The sequence below is a fragment of the Mustela putorius genome, unplaced genomic scaffold, assembly GCF_011764305.1.
Source record: "Mustela putorius furo isolate JIRA1106 unplaced genomic scaffold, ASM1176430v1.1 tig00000578_pilon_pilon_pilon, whole genome shotgun sequence".
In the NCBI taxonomy this organism is placed as follows: Eukaryota; Metazoa; Chordata; class Mammalia; order Carnivora; family Mustelidae; genus Mustela; species Mustela putorius.
Genome location: NW_025421422.1, coordinates 4,032,044 through 4,053,719, shown reverse-complemented (window position 1 = coordinate 4,053,719; position 21,676 = coordinate 4,032,044). Strand labels below are relative to the sequence as shown.

At 52.3% G+C, this 21,676-nt stretch overlaps 1 protein-coding gene across 5 annotated transcripts in view; it reads right to left on the bottom strand.

Annotated features, from left to right (window-relative positions):
- Positions 1–759: 759 nt before the first annotated feature.
- Positions 760–21,676, bottom strand: part of NF2 (NF2, moesin-ezrin-radixin like (MERLIN) tumor suppressor) — a 79,112-nt gene continuing 58,195 nt past the window's right edge. For 2 of the 5 annotated variants that reach the window (XM_004766467.3, XM_045081511.1), the window contains 4 exons: positions 21,106–21,211; positions 18,168–18,295; positions 16,223–16,388; positions 760–3,651 (listed from right to left, as the gene is read on the bottom strand). In XM_004766467.3, coding sequence (XP_004766524.1) covers positions 3,601–3,651; positions 16,223–16,388; positions 18,168–18,295; positions 21,106–21,211 — 451 coding nt within the window. In that variant the 3' untranslated portion in view covers positions 760–3,600. Of the gene's footprint in view, positions 3,652–13,327; positions 14,375–16,215; positions 16,389–18,167; positions 18,296–21,105; positions 21,212–21,676 lie in introns of those variants that run through there. The other 3 variants (XM_013063492.2, XM_004766468.3, XM_045081513.1) reach the window with 3 other exon arrangements.

The window sequence follows — 21,676 nt, the reverse complement described above, 5'->3', positions numbered from 1 at the left end:
TTATTTAAGTCTAATTAGCTACTAATTTTATAAATTTAAAACAAAATAAATATTTTTGTGCCACATGGCTCGGCATTTCCTGGACTTGGAACACACACACAAAATAAATAAAAATTGTGGCCATTTTCTAATTCTATGCCTTCAAACATATCTTTCCAAAATAGATTTTAAAAACTATACTTATCTCCAACTCCTGAAATTTTTGTGAATTGTGATAGCTTATTTTCGGGATTGGCCTGTACAACAGAGACCTGAAATGTATTCCGATGTGTGGCAGGCCCCCGAAAAGGCCCGATAAGGCATTGTGCTGCCTGAATCTTTCATTTTAGGCTGCATGGTTTGAGACAGAGCTGTCCCATGGTAGTTGCAAGTCCTTATCTCCCACCCCCTCCTCTAGCGCCCAGAATGGGGACACCTGGACGCAGAAGCACCTGAAGGGGCTGCTGAGTCTAGCACCCTAGTTGTCAGGTCTGGCATTGAGGACAGGCAGGGAGGAAAGGAACCACAACGGGACCCTGTCCAGGGCCCTCTCCGAGACACTGAGTGCCCCACGGGGTGTGGTAGGGAAGGAAGGGCATTCCCAGGTGAAAGTACAGTAAGGGGTGATCTCGTCGACCCGGAAAAGGTGATCCTTCTGTTACAGGTGAGGTCCCTGGGGCAGGCAGGGAAGGTGGAGGCCAGGTTTCCTCAGCGCCCACAAGAGCGAGCCCTGCCACACCCAGGCTGGGGCAGCAAGCAAACCAAAGAAGCCCAAGACACTTTTGACAGCTTAGAATTTTTATTAAAACAATCATTTAAATTACAACAATCCCCCGGAATAGAAAATAGCCTTCCGTGGTCAGGCCCTGACAGGAAACGAGACTCAGACCTCACTGGAACAAGTGTGGTCTGACATCTTTGAAAAGGGATGGAGATTCCCTGGAAGCCCACGGGGGTAAGGGGGGGGGGGCCTGCCTGGCCCCAGGACAGCTGGGAGGGGCTGTCCCCGCACTGAGGTGGCCCCTGCAGCCCCAGCCCTGGCGGCAGCGGCGAGTAGCACTCCGTCCCAGTCCTGGCTGTCGGCTTCTGGATTTGCTGTTCTGATTGGTCAGAGAGAAGAGAGGGAGAGAGAAGCCTGTCCCCAAGATTACAAAACACTATCACTTGAGAAGTGTTACATAATGGCACAGGGTGTTGTCTAGCGGGGCCTGGCAGGTACGTGAATAACTGAGTGGACACCACAGGTCAAAGCGCTGCTGGAGCTGACATAGGGCCCCGGTCAGGACGGACGAGGTGGTCTGTGCACAGCAGCAAAGGGCCAACGGCGTAGCCACAAGTAGTGTCACCAGTGGGGCAAGGACCGTCAGCAGCGGCCGAATGAAATTGCTGCAGCTAGGGCCCTGCTCTCAGGGGGGCTCAGAGGCCTCTACCTAATAAGATCCCATGCCCCCAAAATGTTCACTCGAAAAGAACACAGTCACCTGAGCCACAGGCACGAGTCCCTGAAAACCACATTCCTCTTTCATTCCTTTTCCTTCTGCTGTGGCTCAGGGCCTTTCGGAGGGCCATCACCCTCTCCGCCCACCCGTCTCTGGGAGGTACACGCCAGCTCCCGCCTCCAACGAGGGCTGAAGTGTTCCTGGTTGAGCGAGGCTCTGCTGCCCACCGCACCCCCCCCCCCCAGTCTGCTCTTGGGCCCGAGGGTGCTCCTGCCACAGCTCAGATGCCAGCTGGCTCCCTTGTGGCCACATGGCTCGGCATTTCCCGGACTTGGAACACACACACAGCAGTTAAATAATAAAAAAAAACAAAGCCCGACAGCATTTATATAAACCACTACCATGCTCCTGTGCCCACAGCCACTGTTACAGATTCAATTTGCAGGTCGGAAAGAAAGGAACTCGTCATGGAAATTCAGGGGTGGGTGGTGAGGCCAGGGAGACAAAGCCTCAACACGAGAGCCAGGCCCTCCCTACATTACGAACGCCTCAGGACTCGCTTTACTGGGACCACATCTAGGGGGAAGAGGGTTTTGAGGGACAAGGAAACCCTGTCAGCCACAGCCATCCACACTTAGCACTGGAGGTGGAGTTCTACCCTGCATGCCCCAAGCTTGAGTACACACATGGTTGCCTTCCTCAGGGCAAGGGGGTCCCAGGTGTGTGTGTGTGGGGGGGGGCGGTGGCCAACAGGGGACACCATCAGGTCAGCCTGACTATGTAAAGAAGGCAGGATCTTTGTGAGTTTCTTGAAACCACAGAGGACAATCACAGACGCCCCCCTCTCCCAGGAAATCTCCAGACCCTCACTCACATGTCTACACTTAATAAGCCTCTTCTTGCTGGTTCTGACTTATCTCCTACTCTGTGTAATACCCCACTGGAGGGATTTGAATGGCCAGTGGGTCACAGCAGCACCACCAAACCAGAGAAGAGAAAGTGGCCCCGAGCTGAGCAGCACGGTGCCTGGGGTGGCTCTGGGACCTGCTGCTGCCCAAGCAGCAGAAAGCCATGCACAGCCGATGCAGAGCACCAACAGCGAGGGGACACCTGGCTTGTGCACCTGGCTTGTGCTGGGACCCCGTACGGCCCAAGGGGGAATATAAGATAAAGCCTGGGCTGCAAGGGCAACACCAAAAGGAGGCCCAGTACAATCAAGGCTTAGGAAGGGCTTGCTGGCGCTGGCCAGGACAGGTGATCTGGGTCAGCCGCACAGACGGGGGGCTCAGCAAGAAGTACCTGGGGGGACTCGAAGCCCTAATGGAGCCTGGCTGGGCTACCAGGGGCTAACTACCAGTGACCAGGGAGCTCCCCAGCCTGCCACAGGCAGGAAAGACTAAGGTTGAAGGGGGGTGAGGAAGACACACAGCTCCCGCCTGCGTCCCTTGGTCTGTGAGCGCGTGTTCTGTGGAGCAGATTCCCACAGCTCTGCTGGCCTCCCTGCCCCACTGCTGGCAGCCGGCCCGTCATCACAGCCTCAGCCTGAAGTCTTCCCCCCGTCACAGCTGTCTTCCCCCTTGCCCACCAGCTGGCAGCCAGAGCGCGGTCTCGGGGGTGCCTGGGCTGAAGACCCATTGTGTGGCCTGTCACGAGCCACACGCCAGCTCGCCGGTGACATGCAGCAGGCAGGCCGCTCCGGGCCTGGGCCTAGGCAAGCCACACTTCTTTCCATGCCAGTTCCTCACCAGTGGAGATGAATGTTCTGGGACCCAGGGTGGGGTGGGGGCAGAGGCACCAGCCTCCCTGTCTCTGGGGCTCCCATGCACTGCACTCCCTACAGCCACTTCCCTGGGTTGGGGAGGTCAGCGTTGGACAAGGACCCACATGCCCCAGGGTGCCTTTGACAAAGGAAGTATGGAACCCCACATCAGATGAGGAAAGACAAATACTTCTTTAAAAATTTTAAAAAGAGCTAGAACCCCATAAGAGAGCTCTCTGCAGGTCACAGTTCAAGGCAATTGCACATGAAGGGGGTTGGGCTCTCCACTCAGCTGGGGAAAGTTCCAGAGCTCCCACAGAAGCTCCAAGCCAGCACACCTACGAGGACTCCCACGGTGTCTGACCCATCCCTCTGGCGCTGGGAGCAGCAGACGTGACAGATCCTGGGGTGGCTGGGCACCTGCTAGAGCTCTTCAAAGAAGGCCACTCGGGACTTGGCGCTCTGCAGGGTGAGCTGCAAGGAAGCAGAGAAGAAGGTGAAAGGCAGCTGGATTCCTGCTTTCGCGACAGGTGCCGTCCTGCCTTGGGCACTAAGGGGTCCAACCTCAGGGCTGGTTTGGAGTGAAAGGGAAGACTGCTCAGAGACACCGAAGAAGCTGGCGGGCAGTCCCAAGTAAGTTTCCAGATTTGCCCAGGAACTCAAATGAGGAAGTGACAAATGAGGACATGCCAGGAGGGACGGCTGGTGGACAGAAGCATGTCAGCAGGAAAATGTCGTCAATGTCATCTTTTCACAGAGGGCAAGAGCTCCCTGGACACTGTAAGAGTCTCACGTCCCCATCTGCAGGAGTCTCTAATGTGCCTCTGTGGGGCCCTGCCTATGGTCATGTCAGCCTGGGATGCTCATAGTCTCCAGGGCTCAGAGGACCAGCTCGGCAGCACAAGCCTCAGGCAAGGCAGGCCTGTGTCAGACAAGGAGGTGTGTGTCCCTTCCACTGCTGGTTCCCCTGGTGGCCCCAAAGCAGACTTGCCCGTGACCCGGCAGCTCAGAGTGGGTTTCCATCTACGGGCTGGGAGGCAATGATCTTTCTAGCTAAGGCTGGTTTGGGCAAGGAGGATGGTGTCCAAGGGGCAGCGCTCTGTCTGGAAACTACAAGACCTTCCCAGGAAGGCTGCTGCCCTGAGATGCACAGGGTGGGGAAACAGCAGAAGGGAAGGGGAGGATCAGGGGTTGAGCTCTTGGCGTGCTGGCAAAGGCATGAGAGTTTGTGACCCCCTGGACTGCTGAGCCCCTATCCCCTGACTCAGGAAGCCACCTCCCAGATCTCCCCCAACAGAAGCATCCGACTCCTGACATCACCCACCTGGGTGAGACTGTGCTCTACATCCAGCTCCTGGACTTGGCAAAGGGGGTCTTTAGGGAAGGGGGACACTGATCACCTTCATATCCCCTAAACCCAGTTAGCTTACTGTTTCCTACCTAGTAGCAGCTCCAGTGTTTGCTGAGTGAATCAGACGTAGGCTAGAAAGGGTGGGATGCACAGGAAAGGCAAGAGCTCCACATGGGGCTGAGAAGATCTGGGCACTAATTCTCCTCTGTCACCAGCTTGCTGTGTGGCCTCAGTGGACCTCTCTGAGCCTCTTTCCGCTGGAGTTAAACCACAGAAGCCAGCTGGATGGTCTGGCCATTGCCTCGAGCTCTGGCAGTCTCTAAATCTGAAAAGTCCTTGGTACTATCTCTGCTCCCTAAAGGTGGGGGAGGAAGGCTCCAAACCCGTCGCTTCGCCATCAAACACAGGCAGCGTCGGTGTGCTCAGATGAGACAGCTTGAGAGCCGGCTCTTTAAACCCTGCCAAATCTTGTGGCCTTGAAGTTCCTGACTAACAAGCTGAGTGTAGGGAGGCGTCTGAGCTGTCTTCTTTGGTGGAACCAATTTCAGAAGCCCTCTGGAAGAGCCGGCTCTAATAAGACTGGAGAGAGCTTTCATTTCTTTGCTTAAATGGAACTCCCTCTAGAAGGGAGCCAAGTTTGGATGGGTTTCTCCCTAAATGCAGTCAGAGGAGAACGGCCAGGAGTTATGTGCTCTCTGATAATGGGACTCACAATGGTAACCAGGAAAGAACGAGAACCCGAGTCTCACTGGGACAAAATCCTCTCAGGGGAGAATTTAAATCAAAAGGTGTGAAACCAGGGGCGCCTAGATGGTGCACTCATGAAGCGTCCAACGTGGCTTCTACTTGGGTCCTGATCTCAGGGTCCTGGGATTGAGCCCCGTGTCAGACTCTGCAGTCAGGATGGAGTCTGCTTGAGACTGTCTCTCCCTCTCCCGCTGCCCCCTGCCTCCACTCATGCTCACATGCATGCTCTCTCACTCTCTCAAATAAATAAATACACTTTTTTTTCCCCCCTAAAAAAAAGGTGTGAAAACCCAGTGTCTCCACTGAGGTTTCTTAGACCTCAGGTGGGCTCCTCAGTGGGACAGGGAGACACCCACAGCCCTTCCCCACACTGAGTCACACACAGGCACAGCCAGGCTGCCTGATCCAAAGGCACTGACCAGCTGGGTGGCCCTGGGCGGGTCACTCACTCGCTGTGCCCTCAGCAGTCGGCTGTGAAGAGGGGTGGTGGCGCCCCTTCCTCACAGGGGGACACACAGTTACTGGGAAGCACCATGAGGCACTCAGCAACATGCGTGAGGTGCGCTGAGAACTCAACAGCTGTTGTTACTCATCACGACACCCCGCTTTCCCCCAGCTCTGGCTCCTCTCCTTCCAGGGGGGAGCAGGGCAGAGTGCAGGCTGGAGGTGGTGCAGGAGAGGGCAGGCTCAAGCTCTGTGCCGGCCCTCACAGCCTCCAAGATCAGGCACGAGGCTGCCCCCAAGAGACCTGGCCACTTCCCCAGGCAGGAAGCCCAGGCTGCGGGGGCCTCCGAGAGCCTTCCGCTCGTTTGTACGATGTTGGCTCCAAGAATTCCTGGATCCTCTACCCAAGTTGCATGCTGGCTGTCCCCTTGAGGTGCCAGGGGAAGGTTTTGGCAGCTCCGGCAGCACCACATTCCAGTTACTCAAGCCTGTGTTTGTTGGGATGCAAAACCCTGTTCCGGTGGGCCAGAGGCTTCCCTAGATCCGCACCTGACACTGCAGGCCAGGGACTCGGCCCGACTTCTTATCTTGCGAGAGCAGAAGTGGCACCCCAGTCCGAGGAAGGGTTTGGAGTGAAGTCAAATACTCTGGCCACACAGAAGTAGGAAAGCACCGTAGACCCATGCCCTCAGCAAGAGGAGAGAGCACCACGGTCTTCCATAAGGCACTAGGCTGCTACAGCGACAGGCAGACCCACCAGACCGAGGTGGCTGACCACACTGCTGCCACTGAGGATGCTAGGAGCCTCCCGCATCGGGCACAGACAGACTTGACTGTTGTGTGGCTCCTGGCGGTCCTAATTCCATTAGGGACCCTGCTGTCTGAGGAAATTACCTCCATAAGTCCACTTATCTGCTGCTGGAACCCATCCAGTCACCACCCTGGCCTCTGCCTGCTCCCCCTTTAGCAGCATTCTTTCTCTTAGACATCAAAATGTCCTCCTCCGGAGTCAGCCAGCCAGTTCTCCCTGTGCTCGTGCAGGAAAGCAGGTGGGGGAGGCAGCCAGTGAGAGAAGCCCTGGGGTTCCTTCCTCTGGGCGGCAGCTCAGAAGCCCAGGGGCAGAGGTCAGGAGGGCCTCCTGGACACTGCCAACAGCAGCTCCCAGCTGTGCTCCGGCCTGCTTCCTCTCACCTGTGGGATCTGTCACCACCTGCTATTTCTAGAAACCTCACTGACTGTCACGTTTACTGTACAGCTACAGGCAGGAGGTATTCATGAGAGAGAAGGGGAGGGTTCAGAGGATCACAGCACAAAGCAAGCCTCTGTGTGTCTTTGTGTGCTCATGAGAATTGGCTAACAAGCGTCCTGGTTTCCCTGCCACCCGCTCATGCCCTAAGGTGTATGAGCCCACATCAGTGTTTGGTCTGCCTTGTCGCTCAGTGACAGGACCGGCTCTCTCCTCACAGCACCACGGAGCTGGCCTGACGAATGCCCTCACCTCGCTCCTGCGGGTCAGCTCCCATGGGTCACACCGTGAGAACCGAAGCCAGTTTCTCAGCTCCCCCACCACCACCCTGCACTCTCTTTAGCGGCCCAGCGCTACCCCTCCTCACCCTCCTGCCTGACCTGCTACGGGAGGGGGGAGCACTGCCTCTAGGAGCCAGGCAAATTCCCCAAGGGGCGTGGGCTCTATGACCACACCACCACGGCTTATCTCCACATCTGACCAGGAAGAGGTCTCCTCCGAGCTTCAGTAGGTGTTGAAGCAGAAAAGCCTCAGGATGCCTCGCAGACAATGGCTGCATCATTCTGGAGTGGGCTGAATCTGGTCCGCCTTTTCGGATTCTTCCTGAGTACAGGCGGCAAGAGCTCTGTCTGAACACAACTAGTGACCGTGTCTGCCACGTGCCATTCAAAAGTCACACTGACTCCAGACAAGGGCCAGCCACGGGGCTCTTGGAGGTCATGCCCAGTGCCTCGGGGAAGCAGTAAACCACACAGGCCCTGCGCAAAGCCCCCAGCCCGCAGTGCTCTTGCCAGTTCCCTGAAGATGACTAAGAGAACATGAAGTTTCCTCACCAGGCACTGGGCTGACCCGCTTCTCTCTTCCAGCTGTCTCTTCACATCTGATTAAAATCAGCCGTGTGAATAATACAGGAGGAATTAAGTTCTCTCTCGACCGAACCGGCTGTTCAAGTCTGTCACTAATCCAATTCCACTCGGAGGAGACAAACTTCCTCTGCTTTCCCTGCCGCAGATCTATACAGCTTGGTTTTTATCTTACAGGGGCTCTGATCCACCTGTTGGGCCTGGACCCTTCTTCCTGCCCAGCATCAACAGCTTCGAGCCCGGTAGAGTCCCCCTCGCCTCCTGCTCATTCGTCCCTCAAACTGCCAGTTGTCTGTGGCCACCAGGCTGGGAAAGGGCAGGAGAGGAAGCCACCCAGAGAGCTACACCTCTTCAAGCAATCACAGGTGTGTGTGGTGTCACCACGTGAACACATCCTCGGTACTCCCAAGTTCAGATTCGGCAGACATATATGCCTCCTTAAAGAGACAGAGGAGGCTGGCTGCTCTCAAGCCTCGGCAGGACTGGGTGCCCAGCAGGCGCTCCCTAACCTGGGCATGCAGGCCAGATGCAGACTCAACCGGTTCCTGCTCAGGTCAGCATTTCGGGCAGCCCCTTGGGATACAATGATCTGGCACTTGCTCGCTCCTGAGAAATGGCTCCAGGGTCTGGGGACACCAAGCCTGGAAGGCACCTGTGACAAGCCCAGGCTCACCACCCCCCCTCCCGGGAAGGCTCCCAGCTACAAAGGATCCTCCAGTAGTGCCCCCTGCTGGAAAAACACAACAGGAGGCGATCTGCCAACTCTCCTTCCAGCTCTCCTCTAAAAGTCCTTTTGGGGGAATCATTTCCCAAAGTGATGGGAGGGTAACGAAATGTATTCCGGCACGGAGCCTGCAGCAGCAAGGCTGCTTGATTAAGAATGAATTACACTTTCATCAGCACATAGGGAAAATTGATTCACAAGACTGCATTGTGATAATCTTGTTCCTAAAGCAAAAAGGGGTGGCGTGGGGGTGGGCAGGACACAGAGCCACTTCGGCTATCAGTGACGAGAGAAAGGAAGTGCTACAATTAAGCTGGGAGAACAAAACTAATCAGAGCGCCAGGATTCATCCAACTCGTCTCTGGAGGCCTTGCCTCTATCCACGCATCCCCAGGGAGGAGAAAGGAAGGTGGGAGGGGGACCGTCTAATTCATTTTCAACAATAAGACCCACAATGCTGAACCCATTTTAGATACTAACCTAATAACTCTAGGCTCGGAGACTCTGCTTGTCCCATAAAAATGCAGTGGAATTGAAATGCAAGCCCTAAAATCATGTTATACTTCCTCTCCGCCACTACATATTGAAAATGAAGGAGCGGGGGAGGGCACAGATTCAAAAGGACATGCAGATTCTCTGGCGCTGGGATCCTCCAGGAGAGAGCCAACTCTGGAGCAGAAAGGTGACAGCCAAATCCAGCAGCGGCAAATTCCAACATAATCTTTGGTTTCGGGTATAATCAACATTCCCCCTTCCAAATCAGAGCTGAGGGAGCAGGGCCAGGGAAAGGGGACAGTTGCTGTAAGGTGGCCAGATTGAGCATTTCTGTCATCTTGCTAGTGATGGCTTGCACCCAGATGCCATCTGGCGATGTGCACGGGGAGAGAGCTGTGCGCACACTTACCCCTAAGCAGGGGTGGGATGAAAGGCCAAGTCCATCCCAATTAACACATTCATTCAATTTGCTATTCGCTTCTTCATCTGCTCTGGAGAGAAATTGGCCAGAGAAAACCCTGAGGGCCTCTTTCATACACTAATCCTTTAGGGACCTAAAGCAGGAAGATGCCTGGAAACTGATGCGTGCCTGTGTCTTGAGCTGCCCGTGTGATGCTGGCAGGGCCCTTTGCTACCCCGTTCCTCTGTCTGGAAAATGGACTAATCAGCCTGATTGACCTCCCTGGGCAGGTAGAGGCTAACTCACAGCTAAGGCATACTCTGAGCGCCAAGTACCTCTGCAAGAAGTTGCAGATATCCTGGTGTTGTTTTCAAATCGCCACTATCAGAAGGGAAATCACGGCAAGGATCGTAAGAACAGAACCTCCAGCCCGCAGAATGAGTTTGCAGCCCATCTCTTCCCTCCCACTGTTGCAGTAACAAATCAGGTGCTGGAGGAGAGCTGCACTGAAACACATCTCCAGTGCTGAGGGACCAAATGGGATGTTTTACTGCATCAAATAAGGCCCAATAATGTCCTCAGGCACTTCCAAATGGTTGTAAAATATCCTAGGAGGGCAAAGCAGGTTTTGTAGGCTCCTCAACGCCTCCCAAAGGGCAACTGCTTGACGGGGTAAAGTCTCCCCAACCAAAAAGAGGAACTAGGTCATGGTCTTTTGGAAGAGAGGTTGACAGAACCTTCTACCTAGAGAGCTACCTGAAACAAGCAAGAGAACAGTAAGCCCACCCCAATGGAGAGGCCCGTGCACATCTAGTTGGTGCGTGTATGAGGTAGGAGTGGCCCTGCTGGGGGGGTGAGCCCCGGAGCATCCAGGGAGACCACATTCCCTGAAACCAGGCTGAGCTTCCCAGCGCCTTCCCTGGGCTTCCCCCAGAGTGGGGAGGAGTTCGCCACTGCCCTCTCTTCCATGTGTTTTCTATCCTGCCTGCTGCTAGGCCTTGCTAATCCTTGCTTCCACCCTGTGCCCACCCCCCTTTCTTCTTCTGCCGGGTTCCAGCCTCTGCCGCCCTTCAACAACAGCAACAATAGAAGATTCTGGAGCCAGGGAGCCAGTGCGCTGCCTCTTATGTCAGGGAGGAGGATGCTGCAGCGGTCAGGGCGCAGTCTGCAAAGCAGGCAGAGCCACTAGGCTTGAGCTACCGCGGTCACGGAAGGGCTGAACACATGAACCACACACCAGCAACAGAAACTGTTCAGAGGTGGCTGACCAGAGGTCACCAGGGAGGCTCTGGCCGTTTGTTTTAATTGTGGGAGACGCCTTTCACGCATACGCAGTCTTGCCCTGTGATTTATCACTTCCCCGGGTGTTTTAAGTGTTCTACTTCACTTCGCCAGCCCTACGTCTCCAAGGGGAGTCCACGCAAATTGAAGATGACATTGGACTTTTATGTCTTCCTGATTCAAGAGGCAGCTACGGCTTCAGAGTACTGTCAGGGCTCCTCATTCCTGCTCTTCCACCAGCGCAAACCATAGCTGGACCTTGAAGGCTCAAACCATTTTACTAATAAAACAAGTGTTCTAAGCTCTATGACCCCCATGATTCTCATCTATCAATTTCCTTTGAAATCCCATGCTTCCTTGGAGATTGGGGGCACAAAACTGATGACAAGTCTGCGGGCACTCAGATCGGCTCGGGATCAGGGGAGTTGAAATGTGTCCCTTGAGATGAAAGCAAGACCCTGAAGTATGCAAGCTCCCAGACTGCATTTTCGCCTCCCAAGTGTGCAGCACAGCTGGCCACTGCTCACCTCATTAGCACTGTGGCTCTGAAGCCCATGACACCTGTGTTCCCCTCACCCCAGTCTCACTGCTAGACCTCGCTCCCTCACTCACAAGACTCAGAGGCCAGGAATATGTGTCACTGTCGCTCTCCCTGAGAATGAAATGAATCTTGTTCGGGGGTGGGGGAGATGGCTTTTGATCACTACGTGCCAATCTGGGTCAGGCGCAAATGTCAAACCAACTAACTGATTGTCAGTTGAGGGGGAAAATGTAGGGAGTTAAGATCGGCAGGAGGGGCAAAATACACCCTCGCAAACTCAAATCAGATAGTAAAAGAACCAGGGAAGTTAATTCTGGCTTTTTTAAGTTTTTACCTACAAATTCCTGGAAATTAATTGCTGAAGTCTTATGGTGAGCTATTTCCTGTGTATTAACTCATTTACTGCTCAAAACAATCCTGGGGGTTAAGGACTGTTTCATTCACTTTTTATAGTAGGTGAGGACACTGGGCTTTAAGAGTAAGTAAGAATTATGGAGAAAGTAAGTGGCAAAGCAGTGGTAAGCTCAGTTAACCAGACCAGACAGCCTCTTGGCATTTCTAAGGGAACACGGTAACCCCTGAACCAAAGGGTAAACCCCTGGAAATTAGCACCCCCGAGGGTACTGTGCAGACAGTGTCAGACACGGAAGCCTCACGGTTAGGAAGAAGAGCACTGAAGGCGAGGAGGAGGAGGAGGAACGTGCCCGGATCACGGTAGGTAGGTAGGCAGATCCATTCTTTCCTTGAAGAAATCAAGGATCAGAAAACATTAAAAACAAAACAAAAAGGAGGGCAGGCTGCTTTGAACCAAGACTCAGGAGTGAAACTCTCTAGTTCACCACCAGCCTTCCATATCCCGGACTTTGCAGATGGAGCTTTGCCCTTTACATTCTCAGCGGTCTCACTTCCAAAGCCCACAGTGGTGTTTTTTCTTCAGTTAGGCTCACTTTGGCCCAGATGGGAGCAGGCACGACCCCAGAGCTCCCTCTGAACAGGCAGGTGGCTGCTCGGCAAGTGTGGTCACTGGCTCCAGGGACTACCGAAGTCCAGGCAATGGAAAGGGTATCAAACTTCAGGTGTAGCAAAAACTCCATTATTTCATCTAGTGATCCTGAGATAAGTCCAGCTGTATTAAAAGCCAAGTACATGCTTTTATTAACCCTCGAGTAATCAGAATCCTTGATTAACTGGAACATGGCAGCCTGCTTTGAAAACAAGTTCACATCAAGATGTTTTTTAAAAAAAGGCTTCTGTGAATGTCCTAGGAGCAGTACAAATTTGACTACAAATCAAACCTCATTTGTCTATAATAAGAGCTCAGTGAGAACTGATGGTCAAAATCAGGCCCCTGAAGAATCTAACCGTTCTGAATCATTACAGAAAGAAGAAAGATGAAATCGTCTCAAGGTGGAATGGTAGGGTCATATGCAGGCATAGCTGACAGCACCGGCTGAGACAGGAAGGGACTTTCTGCTGGGCCCGGTGCCAGCCACAAAGTCCAGGAAACCACAGTGGATCCACCCCATGGTCTTCTGGGCACCACGGGGTCATGAGAACAGATGATCCCCCTGTCCTGCCTAATTCTGGGGTTCGGTCATATCGCCCTGCTCAGAACATGCACGTCTTGGTGCTGGGCCTTTGATGTCAATGTGTGGTATGAAAGCTGAAGAAACAGGAGTCTGCTAACTCAAAGCATCACACACAAATCGGGTTCATGCTATGGGATCTTGGAGCCACTGACAGATAGAATCCATCTTGTAATGCGATCCATCTGGGACTTTAATAGCGCACCTCTCTTGCTTGGATAATAACCGCAAATAAGATCTATCTTATGCCAGATCTCGCTTTTTGGTACAAAGCTTCCAATGTGGGGCGCCTGGGTGGCTCAGTGGGTTAAGGCCTCTGCCTTCGGGTCAGGTCATGATCCCAGGGTTCTGGGATTGAGCCCCACGTCGGGATCTCTGCTCAGCAGGGAGCCTGCTTCCTTTCCTCTCTCTCTGCCTGCCTCTCTGCCTACTTGTAAACTCTGTCAAATAAATAAATAAAATCCTTAAGAAAAGAAAAAGAAAAAGAAAAAAAAAGAAAGCTTCCAATGAGCTTATTTTATTCTAATAGCAGAAACTGTGCTGAGGACACCAAAGGACATGTCCTACGTGACCGTCGGGTGTCAGTGGACTCACTGGCTTTCATACCGCTGGGGATCAGGAGCACAGGGAGGGTGTTATGTTATTCTGGGCACTAAAATGCTCCCCTACTGCTGAGGCATGTTGGGAGGATGATGAAGCACTGCAGAAGGAAAGCAACAATCATTCCACTAATTCACTCAACAACCACTGACTCTGCTCATGTGCTGGGTGCCGGTGGCTGTCCCAATGTGAGTTCGTGCTGGCCACAGCTCAACCCCAGGCTATGGCGGAGCTGAAGCAGAGATGGCCTTTATGGTGCCGACGGACAGACGGTCCACTTAGACAGACTACAGATCAGACTGCTGTGCTGGTGGTTTGCTTGACTTGGAAAGAAAGAGGATGTGTACAGAAAGGGGAGGCTCTAACGGGAAACGAGGGAGTGCGGGCAGCCCCTTCATTCCACCACCAGAAGTGGCCCGCTATGACCATGGGTCTTTGGAAACTGTCACCACATGAAAGTCTTGATCTGGAGTTAAAGATGTCCCAATTTATCCCGTTTCCATGCTCGGGCTATTTGTCTAAGGACTACACCACTGAGACAAAGGACTTTTAGACAGACCTCACTGGACAAGAAGCCACGACCATCCCCAGCCCAACGATATAACACAAGATGTGAAGGACAGCCGGTCCTACAGCCCCATGACATGCTCTTCAGAACGAGGCAGCCTTCTGGACCCCTGGAGGCTGGTCTGGCCCCACAGGGTGGACGCCTGCTCTCAGGCTCTCAAAGCATGCTGCGGCCAGTACCCAGGTACCACCTGCCCTTGGGAGGGCTCGGCATGGCCCAGGGACAGAGACAGGCAAGCTCATGCATGGGTTAGTATCACAGAGGGTAGTACCATCACCACATACAGAGTACCTGGGAATAACCTACTTTGAGGGCTCAAATGCAGATAGGTCTTCTGCCTTGGGCTTGAGGCTAAACCAGCAAAATAAAATGAAGAAAAACAAAAACATACCCTGTGATATCAACAATGTCACATGTGCCATTTGCAAAATGCTCAGACAGGCCTGAAATTGTGACAAGTGACTTCATTTGTTTGTGTTTATGGCTGGGAAACAGGTCTCTCCGGCTTCCAGCACTCCAGGTCCCCATGGCTGAGGGCCCAGCTCACCGCAGCAGCTGCAAAGATGAGACTGCTTCGGGGGCCCAGACAGGGGATCCGGGGGCTGGGGAGGGGACGGTGCTGGGGTAGCTCCTTCAAGGGCGGACTGGCTCACTTGGCCCAGGGGTCATTTTACCTCTAGGCTCCCTGCGTGAGGCCTCACTTGACTTCTCCTTCTGTTAACTGTTTAATAATTTCATTTCGGAAGGGAAACCCAGTAAATGACGGGAGCAGAGGAAAGCAGAATGTGCACTGGGGTAAAGTCTTTCCTTTCCGGTTATGCTAGTAAAAGGAATTCTCTACCGGGTGCCAATACTAAACTGGAGTTCGGGAGAATTCCGGGCTCCTGACTATACCCATCAACAATGGCAAGGAGGTAAGGAGCCCTTGGGAATTTTCAGATACAGCTCAACTATTGAAAACAGATACTCCTGGGGCGCCTGGGTGGCTCAGTTGGTTAAGCATCTGCCTTTGGTTCAGGTCTTGATACCAGGAGTCCTGGGATCAAGCCCCACAGCAGGCTCCCTGCTCAGTGGGAAGCCTCCTTCTCCCTCTTCCCAGCCCTTACTCATGCTCTCTCTTGCTCTCTCTCTAATAAATAAATAAAATCTTTTTTTTTTTTTTTAATAAAATCTAAACAACAACACCAGATACTCCTTAACCTGGGACACCACTTTAAAGACTAAGGTAAAGAATAAAAAACCTATCTAAACCATCAAGATCGAAACTGAATGAACAGTCTAATCTTAATGACACCTCTTTTACAGGCATGTGCCTGACCCTGGGCTATCAGTCAGAAGCAGGTGACTAGTAGGATAGGCCATTTCTGCTTTGCCCAATGTGAGAGAAATACACTCTTGGGCTGACATGTATACGGGATGTAACCTCCTCTAAAATGTTGAAAGCTCAAAGTATCAGTAGAGAACGATCTGAAACTACTAGCAACATAAATGAAATTTCACTTTTTAAAACGTTAAGCTTCTTCTAGATAGTTACATGTTAAGTATGAAAAAATGTTAAAAATTCAGGATTTAGGGGGCGCCTGGGTGATTCAGTGGGTTACAGCCTCTGCTTTTGGCTCAGGTCATGATCCAGGGTCCTGGGATGGAGCCCCGCATCGGGCTCTCTGCTCAGCAGGAAGCCTGCTTCCCACCCCCCTCTGCCTGCCTCTCTGTCTACTTGTGATCTCTGTCTGTCAAATAAATAAATAAAATCTTAAAAAAAAAAAAAAATTCAGGATTTGGTTTCTTTAAAACAAGAACAGAATTTTTTTATAGTCCTTGCATTTAAAAACCCAAAAAGACCATTCTCAACAGCCTCTGTTTCGTTTTGCTTTCTCAAGAAGTAAGACAGCTCCCTGGGCAGAACTCCCCTTGGCTTAAAAGACAGAATCGCTTTACTGCTAAATGATGGATCAAAACCCATCTCGTAACAGTGATTCATTTCATCTGAGCTTTTAACACAGGCTCCCCTTCCATCAGGCCAATGGGTTCACAGTCATTGGTGGATTAAATTCCCTTTCTGGCATGAGTTAAAAAATTTCCTCAAGTACATATAAAAAATGGTAACAGTCTAATGACTCGGCTGCTCAGGAAACCAGATGCCAACCTCACATTTCATTAACAACCGTCCTGATCGGAGAAGGAATGGAGACTCCATACCTTTTTGATGGTATTGTGTTTGCTGCTGGTGCCACCCCGGTCGGAGTTCTCGTTGTGCAGAATATCCAAGGCTGTCTCCCTCTCTTTGAGTTTCAGGGCCTCGATCTCAGTCTTGAGTTCATTTAGCTGCTCCTGCAAATGCTTGCTCTTCTCCATGTACTCCACTCTGTCAGCAAAAGGACAGTGTGTGTCACAGCTTTTGGTGGCCCTGAAACATGGGATTCAGGGCCCCATGCAGTCCAGGGTCCACGTCTCTGCCTAGCCACTCCCAGGCTGAGAGAGCCTGGGCCCATCACCTAACAGGTCGGGGTAATGCTCACAGAGCTATGGTCAGAATTAAGTAAAAGCAAGTGCAGGAAAGGCCTCTGGTAAACTCTCATAAAGTAGTCTCTACAAATACCCATGACGGCAGAGAGCTTTGAGTTCTGCACAAGCAACGACACATGAATCAACACTCCCGGCAACCAAGACAATTTCCTTGTCTCAGTCCTGCCCTGGTAAGTGATTCTGTTCAAGTGACCTCTTCTGATAGGCCCTGGCCACATCCCGACTTGTTTTGCGATATCATCTCCTAAAGAGCATGCAACCCCAGGAAGAAAAAGATCCCCGCCATCGCCTGCAAGTAAATACTCTGTATCTGTGACGGTGAAAATCTGGAAATCATCCTCAAGGTGTCTGCCTTCAAGGGCATCAGGCAAACCACGCAACACAAACATAGGCACTTTCTGTAGCGAAGCCCATGGCTGGCATGTGGAGTCTGTCATGTACACCGGTAATAAGGAAACATAAAGTATAAAAAAACAGGACTCAACAGAAAGTAGCCTCACCTGCTCACAACCATGAAATGCTCCCTGTGCCTGGTCATCGGAGAAAGGCTGGAAGGGCAACTGGGACAGCAGATACCACAGATAAAGAGGCCGTGGCTGCTCAGCCTGGGCTCCAAGGAGACACTGTCCTGAGAGAGCAAGCCCAAGGATACTGGACAAGGTGAGAACCTCACACAGGCCTCACACAGAGACTCACATAGGCTTGGAGCTGAATCCTCGTTCTGCCCCTCACCAGCCCTGTGATGCTGGATGAGCTCATTAAACGATGTAGATCTCATTTATAAATGTCACACTAAAACCTACCTCTGATGTCAGCTTGATGTTCGTTAGCAGGAATGAAATGAGACAATGCTAGAAAGCCCCGCCACCCAGGCATTCTACATGGTTCTCCAGCAAGCCGTGGCACAAGCGGCCAATTTGGGGGTATAGCTCAGTGGTAGAGCATTTGACTGCACAAGCAGCCAATTTACCTACGGCTGGGAACTGGGGGAACTGCAGCCGGATTTCTTCTGCAGCGAGACTCCTTGCTTGCCTCGGTTCCACCAACCAGGAAAGGAAGGAGGAGCGCACAGCAGAAGCCGCTACGAACAGGGCAGGCAGGGCTCAGCTCAGGGCTGCCCCAAGCAGCAGGGCTAGCCTGACCCAGATGTTTGCTTTCCTCTGACCTTGAACCCAAGTCTCTTCCCTGACCCTCATTCTAAACCTGGGAAGTGCCACCCGCGCCTGTCTCAAGCGCCAGAGAAGACAACCAGGAAACCTGTTCTGTTCCCGTGTTCGGACATTATCACAGGCTCTACCTCCATGCGAACAGCAGTCTGACTAACTCGGAGATCCCTGACAAGCAGTCCTAGACTGTAGATGAGGTTTCAAGCCGCCATAAACTCCAGGTCACCAATCAAGGATCATTGTTAGCCTGCAAGACTGAATGCTGGCGTGATGTCCTTCACTTCTGATGAGGAAATTCTTCCTTCAGAGGGTGGGAACAGAGCAACCCCTGCAGGGCTAGTGACAGGCTCCTATGGTGACCCTCCACATTCTCCAGGTCCAGATGGCCCCACTCTAGCTGGGGAGGGGACAAGGTCAGCGGGGAGGGGACAAGGTCAGGGGGGACTACGTACTTTTCTTTCTCTATCTCCATGGAAAGCCGCTTCATGTCAGTATCCTTGAAGTCGAAAGACAGGCTGTCACCAATGAGGTTGAAGCTTGGTATATCAGGAGGCAGTGGTGCTGGAATTGGGTTCATGGGCTATGAATGAGAAATCTCCAGTTAGGAGGGCCAGGTTCTATGAGAACTGAGCCACTGCTGTGTTTACCATCCCCCTCCAGCAGCCACAGAGGCAATGGGCACAGCTCGGGCCCTGCTCCCACCCAGCACCACCATGGCCTCGCATCACCACTGTCACTCATTTCTCCTCCTCCAATCTACCCATGTTGGCTGCTGCCAGGTGATAGACCCCAAAGATCTCAGATCCAGGTAAATCATTACATTCCTCTCCCCTCAAACCTTTAACAGCTCTTCGTGCTCAGCCAAATTGAAAAACAAACTCCTACTCACTTCTTCGTTGAAGAAGACCCCGGGCCCTGGGCTAGGAGCTGGAGAGGCAGAGAACAAGACAGAGTCCCTAGCTTGGAACAGCTGAAAGTATTATCCAGTCAACAGAGGTGCTCATAGACCATCATGGTTAGGTAAGAGAGATGCTGTAGCCAGAGAGTAAACAGTGGCCAAGGGAGCTGGAGAAGGCTTGCTAGAAGAGATGCTGCTTCTGCTGGCACCAGATGATGTGCCAGAGGAAAAAGCTTAACCGGCAAGAGGCATGGAACTGGGCAGCGCAGAGAAGGCTCAGTGAGAACGCTGACGGAGGCAGGTGGGAGACAGAACCAGACCCTAAGGAGCTACCCTGCATGCTGAGGGGCTTGGGTTCAGATGGAGACAGAGGAGGGCTTGAAGCAGAGGATGAAGGGATTAGATGTGAGGACTTTCTCATCCCAAAACAAAGGGTCATCTCAAATATGGTCTCAATCTAGTCTAGCTTTTCCGAGGAACTGGTTGCCCTAACCAAACGTGAACAGTACCATTTCTGTTCCTTTGCTGAAATCACTGCTCTCCCTATACACAATCTCTCTTTCAAGGCCCTTCTCAAATACTAGGATTTCTCACCAAAGCCTTTCTAGACCCCTCTTGGCCAGATGGCAACTCTCTGCTATGCATTAACATTGTGTTTCTGGTTCTGTTAGGGCACTTCCCTAACTCCGCCCTGTAAAAAAAAAATCCCTTTTGGCTATGTCTTCTTCCTCACTGTTGGCAAGTTTCCTAAGGGCAGGAAGATCTGCCTCTCTCTTCACCCTTGGATCCTTGGCTGAGTCTGGGACGGCATCTGGGAAAGGGGAGAGGCCCCGAGTACTAATCTGAGATGATGACAAGGCCTGAGGCAGACTGCCTGCGTGGGTGTTGAAGGTGGTGCAGAGAGGGGGCTTCTGGGGTACTAGAACGTTCTGTTTTCTGATTTGGGTGCTGGATGCATGGGTGTATTGAGTTTGTGAGAATTCATCAAGCTGTACACTTATAATCTGGGCACTTCTCTGTACATACGCTATAGTCCATCAAAATTTCCGAAAAGATGGGCACAGAGTGCTGCACTGTGGGTGAGAACAGACACTGGTACGACCCCTGTAGAGAGCATCTCGACGGAAAACCTAACCCCACGGCTCTATTTATGAGAAGTTATTCTACCAGTATATTCACCGTATGTGCGAAGATTTGTGCTCAGGGTATTTTCTGTAGTTTTGTTCACAACTGCAGAAGAAAACAGACTAAACACTCATCCACAGAGAACCACTTAAATGAATTACAATCCATCCGTACTGCGAAATATGATTAAAAGACTGATATGAACTCCTCCACAACTTATTTATTTACCGCGTGTAGAGTGTATAAAGTTTGCTCCAGTGTGCGTTGTTTTATTTATTTCTAAGATTTTATTTTTGAGTTATCTCTATACCCAACATGTGACTCGAACCTGCCATGGCGAGATCAAGAGTCACATGCTCTTATCGACTGAGCCAGCCACGAACCCCCCACATCTCAGGTGCCCAGCCCAGACAGTGGCAACCTGCGGCAGGACCAGCAGCCCACTCAACCCACCGGGCCGTGAGAGACAATAAGGAATGGCTGGCTTGGGGTAACCTAGAGAACCGGAGCAGATGACAGGAGCACACTGCTCACATTTCCCTCCACCTCAAACCCTGAGCTACTTCAGTCGCTGTGCACCTCTTCACTGCCCATGCCGTACGAGTGGCCAGTGCGTGTGTTTGTGCCTGTGGGTTACACGCGCACACCTGTGTGGTGGCTGAAAACACCCCCCCAGTCTCTTGCCCACCTAGCTCGTTCTGACATCCCCTCTAAGAGCCTGCCCAGGTGCCACCCTATGCCTCTCCTGCTGCTCCTCAGGCTGGGCTACATTCTCCTCCAGGCCCCTGTGCACCCGGTCTGGGTACAGACTGAGCATCTGCCTGGTATTACATGGAACAGAATAGTCTACTGAACTGAATGCACAGAGGAAGGGGCAGGGAAGACTTCTCTATTCACTGTGTGGCCCTGTTAAATTTAAGTCTGCCTCCTTGTCCCAAAATTGAGTCTGGAAGCTTGTTTTTACGTGGCAATCATTCATTCTGAGGTACATGGGGTACCCCTTCCCAGAACTACAATGACAATATATGGTATATGCAGGTAGCTGAAGGTTACATTCAGCTTGGCATCCAGAGCCTATCCTCTTCTGAGGATAACCTGGGACTATACTACTTAGAATAAGAAAAACATTTCAGAGCTGGGAAAGGCCCTGCTGCCTGTTATCTAAGTAACTGAACAGGTGACTTGTCCAAGGCCAGACGGCAGACCAGGCATCCTCTCCAGTCCCCAGCTGCAGGCCCAAAGCAGCACTCACTCTGCCATGGCCACCCGGGGAACCAGAGAAAGCAGGGGAGCAGAAGGGCTGGGAGGGTAGGGAAAGCTGTGAGGTCTGCAGCAGCTCAAGGCTGGCAGCCCCCAGCCAGGCTCACCGGGTATGTGGGCTTGGTGGTGATTTCCAGGAGCTTCTGCTTGGCTCTTCGCTCTGCCTCACGGGCTTCCTGCAGGTCCTGCTTCAGCTGATCAGCCTCCTTAGCCCTGCAAGGAAAGGAGGAGCCAGTCAGCTCCACGAAGGCGACAGGTGGCAGAAAGCAAGCACTCTGCGCCACTATTCCCCTGGAAATGAAGGTCATGGGTTAATCCTGAGGATGGCACCAGATCAGGCAAACAAGGCCAGTGGCTGTGGGGGCATTTATATGAAAATCAGAACTTCCAAAGCAAGGACAACATTCCTGAGTTCTGTTCATTGCAACAGTAAATCTAAACCAGAAGAGCAGGGAAGCTAGTGGGCAGAAGTCAAGTTCAAACCTTTGCAGTTGGTGGAGTGGGAGGAGAAGTGGGGGAGGAGCTAGCAGCTTCCTCTGCTTCACTTCTGGGTGAGAGTGGGCTGGGCAAAGGTACAGTACAGTGGATCGGAGGTCTTATATTGGATTCTGAAGGGCAGCATGGGAGAAAACTGATTCTTCACAGCCCCTAAGTAAAACACCTGCAGGCCTGGGGCCA